The sequence below is a fragment of the Ptiloglossa arizonensis genome, chromosome 2, assembly GCF_051014685.1.
Source record: "Ptiloglossa arizonensis isolate GNS036 chromosome 2, iyPtiAriz1_principal, whole genome shotgun sequence".
Taxonomy (NCBI): Eukaryota; Metazoa; Arthropoda; class Insecta; order Hymenoptera; family Colletidae; genus Ptiloglossa; species Ptiloglossa arizonensis.
Genome location: NC_135049.1, coordinates 15,728,807 through 15,743,334, shown reverse-complemented (window position 1 = coordinate 15,743,334; position 14,528 = coordinate 15,728,807). Strand labels below are relative to the sequence as shown.

Here is a 14,528-nt window from a genome sequence, read left to right as displayed (position 1 = left end):
TACATTCTATCGAAAATAATATTTACGAGTCAAAGCTTTAGTTCAGCAGTTATTTTTTTTTTTTATCAAGTAGAAAATCGACGATATGTTTGCAAATATATGCGATGATACATTGCGAACGCGTTTTCATCTCTTGCGCGTTTAAAGATGAAAACAACGAATGTTCAACGACACGTTTCATCTCAACGATTTTCACGCGATGCTGTGTTGTTTATTAGTCGAGCAACGTTCAGAATCTCTGAGTCAATGAATCCGAATCTTTATTGCGACGTAGGAATAATATCCTCGAAGAAATACGCTCCGTGGCTATAAAACGCACGATAGTTATTATTCGATTGCATACATCGCCGTGATAAAACAAGCGATCGTTATATCTCTGCATTGCGAAGATAATTTGCCAGTTAAATACAATTTGAACAGCCGGTGTATGTTTGAACAACTATTGAAACCAAACGGATCGATAATATTTATTCGAATTTGTCAAGGTTATCGAAACAACTGAATTCAAAGTGGAATCGATCTATGCGTTATTGCGAATAATGGTAATTCAACCTTAGCGATAGAATGACATTTCGATCGTGTATCCAGTATCGTGGGATCATTCGTGACTCGTGACTGTTTCGAAAAAGAACGAATGAATTTTTCAGAGAACATCGAACACGAAAAAACGAAGACCGTGACGTTGCCAGACAAACCGAAAATCAACTGAAACAGTTGCGAGTTATCGATGACCGAACGATATTAATTACTGGTTAATAAACCTCTCCAAGCCTTGTAACATTATTGTAACGTTTTCGATAATAATCTGCGTTTGCTTCGATAAATCACGTACCAATCTACGACACAATTGTATGCAAATTATAAGAGGAATGCAAATATTGGAGAGAAAATTTTAATTGTATTATAATTAAACTCGTGCAAGTTAAAATTAAATCTCTGTAATTTAATTTCCAATGTTTGAATCGAAAAGTGTACGCACGTGATCTGTTTTGCATTCTTTGTATAATTTCTATTCAATTATGTTGTAGATTATTTACCGAAGCAGACCGAAATTATGGACAAATAAAACGTCGTAATAAAAAAATATGTACAAGACTTACAGAGATTGATATTTGGTGTTCATCGAAGAGTTTTGCTTTCAAGAGTCGCGTTCGAGAGTTGGTCTCTCTAGTGGACACAGAATCGAGAGTAAGTGCAAACATGATGCAGACGAACCCATCTGTTCCTCTGAAAGAGTTCTCGATCTGGATAGCGACTGTCGAAAGTGATACTCTCAAGTGGACACCTAAGCATCGCGATATAACGATAAATGTGAATTTCTACGGAACGAGCAATCGTTCAAATTTCACGTACATCGAGTGAAAAAGAGTTTCTTCTTGTTCTAGACAAGGTACCGAAGGTACGCGTCACACCTCAAGAGAATAATAACACGATAAACGTCCGTAACATAACATGCAACGGGAAACGTAATATCAGACAATTGATACGCGTTACGCCAATGGGTTCTGGTAACCCAAGATCGATTCTTCTACCAGTAAGTCTCAAAGACATGAAGGAGGTGCGAACCATCAAAATCATCAATGCGTCGCAAGCGAGGAATTTAAAAGGTTTCAAAATCAACCAGGCAAATATCATCAACAAACCTGTTCAGGTAAGCGAGCCGAACTTTTACGAAGAAGCCACGCGAAATACAGTTGAACATAGTTTAAACGAGCACCGGGGAACTGACATAACTTCCTCCTTGTAACCGTTAATCGTTGCATTGCTAATTAACTACATACATCTACCTTCTGCTGCTTTCTAATTTAATTACTTGATAAAGCTACGAATTCGAAAAGTAAAGGAATATCAAAACGAGGAAAACAACGCGATCGTTAAATATTATTTGTATCGATATGGTCGTATGAATTTCAGTACGGTCGTTATTGAACAAAATTTTTTTCTCTGTAACTAAAACCGATACCGATTAATAATAAATACGATTTCTTTAAAAATATTGAAGACTTCGTGCTGACGAACGCATTGAAAATTTCCTTATTATATTAGAACCGAGTTTGTCGGTATTATGTACCCAATTTGAATCGAACCTTTCTAGAATACCACTTCGTTAGATTCTACGGTGAAAAATGTCCCTTGTATCGTTACACGATAAAATCAATAGATCTAACGTAGATCCAATTCGTTAACCCTTTCGCTACGGAGCACTTGCGAGGTACAGAATGCTACGAAGTAGAAGTTGTTTCTTGTTCTCTAAATTTCACAATGATATTTCTTATATTTGATAATATCGTTTTACTTTATAAAATATAAAACTTTCTAATCATAATTAATTTTTTTATATACTATATTATAATGCTCGTATAATATTTTTAAATACAATATAACGAAATTACTAAAGTATTTCAAGCCAAACACAATATTAATAATCAAGTTCGGTATGATAAAGTTCAAAGCATGGAACCACGCATAATCCAACATCCCATTGTGAACAATAGTACCTCGACTCGCGTCTTTTTCCGCGTTTATTACAGACGACACATTTTCGAACTTGATTTTTTTTTTATCCCTCATTCGAGGCATTTTTTGATGCCAAATACTCGATCAACGAAAGTATCTCGTGTAAAGTATGAAATAAAAGTTTATATTGTATGAACGTATATATACGCTCTTCGTACCACAACGACCACTTTTCCAGAGCGTATATATACGCTCTTCGTACACGAATGGTCATTCTTCGAAGGCGTATATATACACCCACCGTAGCAAAAGAATTAATCGAGCAGTTCGCTCGGTACGTATTTTGTAATGTTCTGTATTTGGTTCGTTTCGTTGTTCGATCCAGGTGACCATCAAGCAAGAGGACTCCGGTAGCGAGAAGGGTCGTAATTCCAGCGACGAGGTGTCCGAGTCGGATTCACCGTATCCGAGGCTGAAGTTGAACGCCGAAGAGAAACGTTTACTACAGAAGGAGGGGATAACGTTGCCGACTCATTATCCGCTGACGAAACACGAGGAACGCGAGCTGAAGAGGATCAGGCGCAAGATACGCAACAAAATATCAGCCCAGGACTCGCGGAAACGGAAAAAGGAGTACGTGGACGGGCTCGAGGATCGCGTGAAGCAGTGCACCGAGGAGAACATGACGTTGCTGAAGCGCATCAATGCGCTCCAGTCGCAGAATCAGAGCCTGGCTGGACAGCTCAAGAGGCTGCACACGCTGCTGCAGAAGGGTAACAAGAGCGCCCAGCCAGCCACTTGTCTGATGGTCTTGCTGCTCTCATTGGCCCTCGTCGCCGTGCCCAATTTGCGGCCGCACTCCAATTCCAACAATGAACTCACGCAGGAACAGGAACAGCCAGAGAAAATGCCGCCGCTGGCAGGTGAGTGGAACTTACAACGAACGTGTGAAATCTTCCTTGAAAATTTAGTTCAAGAGGGGCCGCTCCGAAACGACCAGAGAAAGGTGTTCCTTTCAGCCTTTTTTCGACCAAACCCTACAGACAATGACTGTTTCAAATTTTTAGTGTTTGTTCGTACAAATTTCGAGGAAGCACAGTTTTGTAGAGTGAGGTAATTTTAGTTATGGAAATATCGTTTAGAAAGGGGAGACTCCAGAACGCTAAGAGAAAGGCGTTCATTTGTGCATTTTTAGACAATGGCCTTTTCAGACTTTGAGTATTTACTTAGATATATTTTGAAGAAACATAGTTTCGTAGAGTAAGGTAATTTTAGTTATAGAAATATCGTTTAGAAAGGGGAGACTCCAGAACGCTAAGAGAAAGGCGTTCATTTGTGCATTTTTAGACAATGGCCTTTTCAGACTTTGAGTATTTACTTAGATATATTTCAAGGAAATATAGTTTTGTAGAGTAAGGTAATTTTAGTTATGGAAATATCGTTTAGAAAGGGGAGACTTCAGAACGCTAAGAGAAAGGCGTTCATTTGTACATTTTTTTATCCAAACACTATAGACAATGGCTTTTTCACACTTTGAGTATTTACTTATACACATTTTGAAGAAACGTATAATTTTCTGAGTAATCGTATAAGCATCGTTTAGAAAGGATAGTCTCCAGAATACCAAGAGAAAGGTGCTCCTTTGTGAATTTTTTCATCCAAATCCTATATGGCATTTTCAGACTTTGAGTATTCTATTACTTATACATATTTCGAGGAAACATAGTTTTGTGGAGTAATCTCGATCGCGCAAGCACTGTTTAGAAAGGGCAGAACCCAGAACGTCAAGAGAAAGGCGCTCCTTTGTACATTTTTTATTCAAACACTAGAGATAGTGACTTTCTCGGCGTTTGAATATTTATTTATGCACATTTCGAAGAAACTTATCATTTTTCTCTCACCCTCTTAGAGTGAGAATATTTTTGGAGCAACGGTACTTCGAAGAAAAAATGGTTCAATTACAGAAAACTGGTATTTAGAAAGTAGTTCGGAGATGGGAAATTGTTGCGGGACATAACTGATCGCTCGTATCTTTTTCTGTATTCCATTTGATCCGTTTTGAAACGCGAAAACCGCAAAGACTCGCGGAACAACCTATTTCTCGTACGTCGAGGCTAGAGAGCAGCATTTACTGTTGCAATTCCATTGATCGAACGATGCGTCACTTGCAGAATTTCCATCATTATTTTCTGTCGTAGCGTTTTCCTCGTCCTCGTTAGCTGAATGCCACGCGCGTTTTCTAACGGGATGCAAGGAACTCGCTATCATTGCTAATTCTAGAATAATCACTTTCGATGCGCAATCGACTCTATCTTCGTTACGATCGTTACTTTCGCGGAAAACAGGGGTCTAAGACTCGTCCAAAGTTGCCTTTCTTCGACGATTCGAAATAGTATCTCATTCCGGTGATACACTTTGAAATCTACAATCGAAAGATAACGCGTGTCGCCAAATTCGAAGACGTTCACAGAATTAATTTCGTCATTGTTGACTCTATCTCGATAACTTTCTATATTTTCATTTAGCAATAGTATCCAAAAGCGAGTGGAATTTTAAAGATATAGGACAAATTTTATCTCCCTCTCAGGTTGTCACAGTTCGGTCTCCTGACACCACAAAAGACGATTCTATTTAGTTTTTCATCCAAAGATATTAAACATGATTTTTAAATAACGCCTCTCGTAAATTTCGAGAAGGTTATTCACTTTTTAAAGACACCACGTCCCATGATGTTTCAGAAAAAATGATTTTTTGATTTTTTACATAATAAGTAATATTTTGTATACAAAAAGCAATACTATCGCTTTTCGTTTTGAATCTATTGGTTAACACATTTGATATAAGGATTTTTTTTATCTTACGGTGAACGATGCCTATGGTCGTGTTTATATTTTATCGAAAAATTTATTTTCACCATCAGGGACCCCTTTTCGATTTTTGGTGTCACATTGAATGCGTTACACTCGTCGGTAAGGCTTATCTCGCAAATCGTACCTCACACGTGATGTTAGAAATCATTTAAATAGAATCCACACGGGTAATTAACGATTTATTAGTACGTAATTAGTTTGATCAGACTGTTTAAACGATTTAATAATGACGCATTTAAGATCCGCTAGATAAGCTTTACAGATAAGTTTAACTAACGAACGAACGAATTGCAGTGATATTATTTTTTGTAGAAAATGTTACTTAGCGTTACAAATATTCAATTATGTTTTTTGTGTAAATTTAAGGCCTCCGTAAGAGCGAAGATCGGGTAGCTCACCGTGCGATAAGGATAATCGATTCTCGTAACAAGATTTCAATCGAAATAACTGAAATCTGAAAGCTAAAAAATAAATTTTTTTGTTACCAACTGTAACTCGTTCGTACCGTGAAATCTTTATCTTAATTTACATATTTATACGAGATTATATTGCGAATTAGACAATTATCGACGATAATATTAAATACTGTCTAGTAACGATCTTTAACGAGGGATAAATAATCCTACCTACTTTCCAATAATTCTTTAAGCATGTTCGGTTAGAAAAACGGAGAAACTTGTGGAAAAAAGAACAATAAAGATCAAAAACCTCGTTTACGCTTCACGTAAGACTGGATGGGTCGATGATCGAAGGAATTGATTCGAGAAATTGATAATGGCCTCGGAAAGATCGATTTTCATAAAATACGAGAGCGAACGAATGAATAAAATTTAAAAAAAAAAAAGAAAGATGAAGAACCATCTAAAAAGATGCTACAAAAAGCTGTAAAAAGCAAATACTATTTGTGGAACACTCGAATAGTACACGATAAGTGCATAGTATCGGATACCTTTATCGAGTTCCGATTAGATTAAAGTAAATAATTACAAGGTAACTCTAATGCTCCACAGTATCGTCTTACGTATACTCCATAGAATCGTAAAATATTCACGAGGTATAATTTACCAAGAAAGATGGTTCCTTTCGGTCGAATTGCGATTAGATTAAAATAAACAATTACAAGGTAACTCTATTGCTCCACAGTATCGTCTTACGTGTACTTCATAGAATCGTAACATATTCGTGAAGTGTAATTCACCAACGAAGACGATTCCTTTAAGTCGATATTATTTCCCAACGTAAACAATCCGTAACACGCGAAATAGGTAATAGTTGAGGTCGTTTTCCAAAGATTATGGACAAGGTAACCGGACTGCCGAAGCCCCACCTTGGTCTTCGACGTAACAGCTCGTGTTAAGACCGAAGTCTGTCCAGGGTTAAGCTAAAACGTCACGTTCGAAGGAATTGAAAACGTGTCCGAAGCGATCCTGAGATGACCGATACGGGCGTGCTTGCCGAACCTTCTTGAACCGTTATATTAGCGGTTACACGAGTTGAATGGGTTTAATAACATTGTAGGCCGGCCTGGAACATTGAACCCCATGGGATCGTGAAAGGCAATAGTCCCTGTTAAATATTTCTTTCTTTCTTTCTTTTCGTCTCTTTTCCTTTTTCTTCTCTTTTTTTTCACGTCGTTTTTGCTTTGCTTTCACGTCCTGCAGTTTGTTGCGTCTTGGCCTCGCTCGTCACTCGTACGGTCGAGCGGCTTTTTTACCGCCGTGAAAAATGAAACGATGAACCTCCTTTTGCTTACGTTTCACATTCTAACTCCTTATTGGGTACCTGGTTGTTTCGGTCAAATAACACGCGAATACACGTCGTTGCCGAACGTTTTTAAATCGTTCGATGAAATTTTGGGTACGGTATCACCCGATGGAGTGACGTTTTTCGTAGAATGCTTTTTCGAAACACGGGCAAACAGGTCGTGTTGGTTCGATGCACACTCGGGACAGAATTCATTCGTATTACGAGGAAATCAATTGTCGATTTCAACAAGGACTACTCGTAGGGATGTTTTCAAGGACTTCGTAGGGATGTTTTCAATGACTACTCGTAGGGATGTTTTCAAGGACTACTCGTAGGGACGTTTTCAACGATTAATCGAGCTGAACATTTTTTTGAACGAACGTTATTCGTTGAACGATAATTGGAACGTGTCGTATAGAAGGAACATTGAATGCAAAATGATCTATTTATACAGTGCCGGTAGAATTTTTGTCACGTATTCGTTGGTAATTAATATTTTCTTGTTCACTTTGTTACAAAATAGACCGAAGCCCTTCGATTTATTATAACATCGGTTGAAAACACGTTGCTATTCGTAATGGTAGTGATTAATTAGGTTGAAAGTTTTCTTTTTTTTTTTGTAATCGATCGCACCAATGATAATGGCAACACGTGGAAAAATTAACGAAGTATGTTTTAAAAAAATTGTATCCACTTGTATTACACAAACGAACCTTTTTCTTAAACTTTCACACGTATCTGCGCTTTTCGTTTCGTCGAAACAATGATCTTTGCGTAAAAATACGAGACGGTGATCGTAAGTGAAATATTTCAATTTGTTGATTTATCAGTACGACGGTCTATGTAAAAGAAACTTTGGAAATCGCGTATAGATTTTAAAGAAGTTCGCTTCTCGAATTTTGTAGCTTAATATCGGATAATTATTTTCATCGTGTTACGAATTAACTTTGAGTCAAAGTGCAACACACTGCAATCGTCATATTATGGTCGATACGAATCTGTTCCGTGTAAATTATTGTATTTTCGCAGAATCGAATACAAACCGGTGAACCACTTTCTTTTTCTCGCGCTTCGTGTTTTTTTTTTTTTTATGCAAAACGTTACTTCGGACAAATACATAACGACGGAATAAACAATCGACGAGGAATGAGGTTGCAATACGCGTGTTTTTAAAGACACTGATACGCAAGACGATACGAAGCTCAGTTTCTTTCGACGATACGAACAGATGTCTGAGAGAGAAATCATTTGATTCGGAAGAGAAATTGTACAATCGCCGAATCACTTTCGTCGTGAAACGCGTTCGTTGGGATTCGATGATTATCGTTGGACGCCACGCTCTGCAATTTCTGTTCCCTCGAAGCTTTATTGGTATATTTATTCCACTACGGGAAAAAGATCTCCGTAATCGCAACAAACGAAAAACTGATAAGCCTGGTTTCGTATAACACGGCACATCGATGGTAAATATTGTTATTAATAGTCGTTCAATTTGCGTCCTTCGAGTATCGCTGCTAGCCGAGAAAAATGCATAAAACGATGGACACACGTCGACATATATTCGTTATCTTTGGACGCGATTAGGTAACCCCAGATAATTGTGTGACGTTGGGTGAAACATTTTACGCAACCATCGATTCGTAATGCCGATATCGTCTTAAATGATAATGCAAAGTTCGAAAGTATTTAAAGTTCCCTCGGTTGCACCGAACCAGTCGAGATGCGTTCCGTGCTCTCGTTGCATCGTTCGATGTGCATTTCTTCGGCGTCCATTTTCTCGAGTTCGTTTGTTCGCGCAAAAGTGATTCGTTCTTCTAATTTGCATGCAAACGATGCATATTTTTGTCCACAATGCTCGAGCAGCAAATTCCACGGTTCGAACGTATTTGAATGGCGCCATAAAAAAAAAAAAAGAAAGAAACGGGACACGCGATACTTTCGTATCAGCAATACTTCAGATTACAAAACAGATTCGTTTCGTGTGTACGATCGTTTCTACGACGCGGCGATTCAAAGTGACGAAAAATATCGAACTCCACCTTTTGTTCAAAATTGCTTTCACCGTTTATCAACGAGTTAAACCGATCGAGGAAATTTATTTTCGGAATAATAACAAGTACTTCTTTCTACGCTCCGCAATATCCGATGGAATAATTGGGTCGACGCCGGCTTTTCTCATTTTGTCTCGTTCCTTACTAATTGGTTTTGAAATTCATTCTTGTTGGGAAACTTTTACGCGAGATGTCTGGGATTTCTTGGCTCCGTTCTATTTTGTTCGTGAACGTAGTTTTTCATCTCGAACAACACACTTTCTAGATTAGTTGGCCACGTATTTAAATAGATCGATGTTTTACTATTGAATGATACACAGCGAGACATTTTTCTCAGCATTTAAGTGGATTGTATTTATTTAGAATTTGTAAATATTTATAGTCACCAGATTGTGTTTATTTAGAATTTGTAACTATTATATTTATAGTTACCAGATTGTACGTACGTATTACGTACGTACAATACAGCTAGAATTTGTAACTATTTATAGTTACCAGATTGTATTTACTTAGAATCTATTGTAACTACTTATAGTTATCAGATTGTATTTACTTAGAATTTGTAACTATTTATAGTTACCAGATTGTACGTACTTAGAATTTGTAACTATTTATAGTTACCAGATTGCATTTACTTAGAATCTATCGTAACTATTTATAGTCACCAGATTGTATTTATTTAGAATTTGTGACGATTCATAGTAACCAGATTGTATTCATTTGTAATTTGTCGTTCGTTCCTGCCCAACGTCTCAAAATTAGAGTCGAAACGTTGGGATTATTAAAAAATAAAATTGCTCTCCCAAAAGGCCAGTAAAATTACATCTATTTGTCGAATTTACTTTTCGTCGAGCAATAAGTCGAGAAAATATTTACCACCGCGTACGTTTTATCAGATATTCGCGATAGGTGTAGATAAAAAGATAAGCATATTTCGAAACCGATAGCTATGGGATTGATATTTATACCGGTATGGTGAAACCGGAGCAGGCTATGAGATCGAGCAGAAGCTGCTCAGCTACTTTCTAAACGAGGACAAGAAAGCTCTCGGATCCTTTCTCGACGTCTGTACTGGACGATCCATTCCATCGATCTTTGATTCGACCACTTTCACGATGAACACCGAGAACGATGTTAATTCGTTCGCGTTCTGTTTCCCTCGATTATAATTGAATCGATGAGTCAACGCGTACTACAACTCCGAATTTAACCGTATTCGAATAATCTCGAAATTGTATTTGAAATCCATAGAACTACCCCATTGAGTTTAACGAGCGTTGAAAGCTCTGATTCTTTTTTTAAATATTCCAAAATGTGACTTTTGGATTTGTACCTTTCTTCAGTACTGATCGATTCGGTTGCATTATAGACTCGTTGAGCGTTTCTAACGCATCGAATCGGTCGAAGAAAGTTTATAGTACAACGTGTTTGTCTCTTCGATGCAATTACCATTGTCAGCTTTCGAAGAAACTTACGAAGCCCGCTCCAGTCGCATCGGTTCGGCTCAGTCGTATCGGTCCGGTGCGCTTCGATGAGATTATTAGCGAATTTACGTCACCTAAGCCATTTTTTCCTTTTTTTTTTTTTGTAGAATTTTCTCTGCACCGATCATTTTGTTCCTTTTTCTTTAGGTCGTAAAATGAATGTTACAATTATCTCCAATGAAAAAATGAATGTAGTAGCTCCGTTTATCGAGACTATGTTGTTTAACGCAATTCTCGAGTATCCCTCGATTTTGGAACGTACAGGATCCTTGAAATGTGCCTTGAACTTCGTTAAAATTCAAACGGCGGAACTTCAGATCCGCTCGGGTGTACGAGGAAAGCTTCGTAAACAATTTCGTCGTTTCTGATTACGAAACACGGGCTCCCGACCGATTCGATCGAACAGTGGCTTCAAATACCGATTAACTACATTGTAACTGTTATCTGAACAATAGTACATTACACATTTTCGGAGCCTCTCGTTTGGAATTTGAAATTATTGAAATTTCAACGAACAAATAACACAAGGAACGAATTTTGCAATTCTTCGCGTTTGCGATAAGAAGAAGCAAACAATGTTACAAAACTATACAAATATCCACTGGTAAAACAAAATATCGTAATACGCGATTAATAATCGTTGGGCAATAGAATCTTTCTCGGTAAAAACGATCGATAAATTATTTAAACGGCTCTGGTCGATGCTATTTTCCAAAACAATCTCCTAAAGAAGTTTCAGATTTGTCGTTAGTTCGGGGCCGTCTGTACGATACTCCGTCACTGTATCCGAGATAATTGTCGTATAAAAACGATAACGAGCGTGTAATCGTAGACAACATCATCCTCGAAAAATATTTCGATCGTCGAATCGGGAACGTTCCAGAGTCTTCGATCCGCTTGAAGTTCACTTTCGATTTTCATAGTTGCGAACGTGCAGTTTCGCGTTCCATTTGATCACCGCGAGAACATTACTTTCGAGCAACGCATGGTAACCGTGCTTTTATTCCAGGCCGTTCCCGAACGCTACTCTACACGAAGCAGCTGATGGACGAAGAGCTGCAGCAATACAGCGAGGAGTTGCTGCAGGAAGTGGAGGGCCTTCTGGATCACGATTACAGCCCGGTGATTCAGCCGCCTCTCTACAAACGTCCTCGTATGGACATAGAACCGGGCACGAAATGCGTCTCGTCGTCCGATCACGTCGGAGGGACGCTTTGCGGAAGACAGGAGGCAACGGTGATCTCGAAACCGGGTTGGAAGTATATCGAGCCACCGTTGGACGACGTGTGGCCCCCGCCAAATCCAGGTGGGCAGAAGAAGGTGGTCGATAAACTCGAGGCGCTTACGAACGAGCTGAAGATCAACATCTCGGACTCCGACGGGACCAGAACCGTCCTCCTGAAGGTGCAACAGGAACAATAGATCGATCCATTCGGTACCGCAGGTGCTAGCATGCCAGCTCTGTCCGATCGGTGCGGTCCGTGCGGTGAACGCCCGCGGGGCGTCGAGCGAACGTGCCCGACGAACCCGGCCACGCGGTCTCCGCACACGAGAGCGTGCCAAGGGATCGCAATCTTAGCACCGGAACGGTTCCAAATTTCACTCGTTAACGGGAGGCGAAACGTCACTGTGACGCGATCGTATATCGTTTCGTTAACCCTTTGCGATACGATTTTACATCGGGTTCCGTGGCTATGAACTATGACGGTCTTTCCACGAAATTTTTCGCGAAAATGGAACCGCCGATATCGATCACCGAGTATTGAAATGTGCACTGTGGCCTCGCGTATCATGTCCACCCGAGTATATTCCGATACGTTCTTTCGAACGATGCGCGAGAATGTTACGAGAGTTGTATGTTTTAATGGAGTACACGATACTGTACGAATGGTGTTTTTTTTTTATAAGTGAAGATGTAGAGGAGATGTAGAGGTCAATTTTCTTTTTCAGAATGAACTGATCAATTTTTTATTCTTGTAGAACAAATGTACTATGGTACTGTTGCATTTGGGATACTTCATATTATCGAAATCGAGCATGTGCAATTGGACGTTTCGTTTAAAAAACAAAATTGATCTCTATACCTCCTGTATACCTCTATTTATATATATAAAAAGAAAAATACCATTCGCACTATACTATGTGCTTACTTAAACCTTACAACTTTTGCGATTAACATTTTCGCATATTGTTCGAAGCAACGAATATATTCAGGTGGAGAGGATACGTGGAGCACACTGTACGTATATCTCGTTATGCAATTGCAACGATCTCTTCTAGACGAGAAATCGCAAAGGGTTAAACGTCGATGAAAGTAAGAAGTCCTTTTTGGAAGGGACATTTGAAAAATACAGATTTAGCTGGCACGTTGCATAGGTTTTAAATACATTTTTCTGCGTGAATGTTTCATAGTAATCGCGGTGTATCTGTTCGATTAACTTGTTTCAATGGTCGCTCTGGTTTCCTTTGCGTAACCAACGAGGTTGGCAATGTTTATTCGCGAACCTATAGTTTTAAGAAAAATTGTCTAGTTTCTCGATGAACTTTCACATACACGAGCTTCTGTATCGCGTCGCTCCTATTCTCGCTTGTCTGTATTAAAGGCATCGAAGCTATCTTCGTGTTCATCTATCATTAATTAACGCTTTTACTCGTCGATATTCGTGTAAAAAGCAATACGCATCTTTGATTTTTATCGATTGTATTCCACCTATTAGTCGAAGACATCGCATATCTATGTAGATTGATCGTTTTTAGGTAATTTTTTCCAAGAGTTTTTATCGATTGAACGATATTTAAGATTTATCTATTTATAAGGAGAATTTATTACGAGAGTTTTACAATTATTATTGCTGTTGCCGATGGTAAGAGATATTTGTATATAGTTACTATACTGAAACGTAAAAGTGACACAGATATATATATATTAAAATTATATCTATCGTAGCTTTAACTTTAACGGAATAGAATTTATAACTCTATTTACGCTACTGTACGCGAAAGAAACTATTTACAGAAGTACAGTAGTCTACGACTAATTCCTTGATGAAATTTATTTGCAAATACGTACTCGAAAATATGTAACATGTATGTTTCCATCCTTTACTACGTGATAGATTCAATTACCCGAAGGATGAATTACATTGTTTACTTCTTGGGGGCTGGGGTATCACATTTAATGTCATATCACACGAAAAATTTGCACCAGGATTGAATCGAGGTAAACCTACGCTACGTTTTATTGTAAAACGTATTTAAAATGAAAACTGCGTGTTAGTAACACCAGGATTGAAGACTGTATCATACATGTTAGTCGTATTCTGACATTTTCTTCAAACTCGTGACACATATTCCTCGCATCGTATTCAATTCCTTACGTTTAGATAAGTTAGGTGATCGAAGAATTTATTTTTACTTTATATACGACTAGCGTGATGTGCGTATAAGAATACACCTATATTCACCGAATTGTAAATAAACACACCGTGAAGAAAAACATTTCGTCGTTGTTTAAATAGTTCGTACTTTCGTTAATTTTTCTTTCGATGAAGTTCGAGGAAGAAGGCAAGAAGCGCGCACAGTGAATAAATAAACGAATACATTACAAAGATTCGGGTTTCTTTTCTTTTCTTTTTCTTTTTTTTTTTTACTGGATCTGCGAGACTTTGCGTGTTAAAGGATTCTGACATTCTTTCGAAGAATTGTAATTGGACACGAAAATGCGAATGCTGTCGACGTTAAACGTAACGTCGATATGCGTTTTTATTTAGATAAGTTCAACGATACATTCCTACCAGTAATGTTTATTCAAAAATAGAACGGTTCTATTTTTGCACTATGTAAAAGGGTTGAAGGTACTACACTCTAAATTTCATTCAGTATACGTGTAACGACATTAGAAAATAAAAGTTACAGCCGAA

General features: G+C 38.2%; 1 protein-coding gene across 2 annotated transcripts in view; it reads left to right on the top strand.

Moving 5' to 3' along the window:
• LOC143143303 (uncharacterized) overlaps positions 1-14,528 on the top strand; it is a 19,835-nt gene extending 5,307 nt beyond the window's left edge. For both annotated transcript variants that reach the window (XM_076304404.1, XM_076304405.1), the window contains exons 3-5: positions 1,386-1,651; positions 2,843-3,380; positions 11,618-14,528. In XM_076304404.1, the coding sequence (XP_076160519.1) occupies positions 1,386-1,651; positions 2,843-3,380; positions 11,618-12,030 (1,217 nt within the window). In that variant the 3' untranslated portion in view covers positions 12,031-14,528. The remainder of the gene's footprint in view (positions 1-1,385; positions 1,652-2,842; positions 3,381-11,617) is intronic.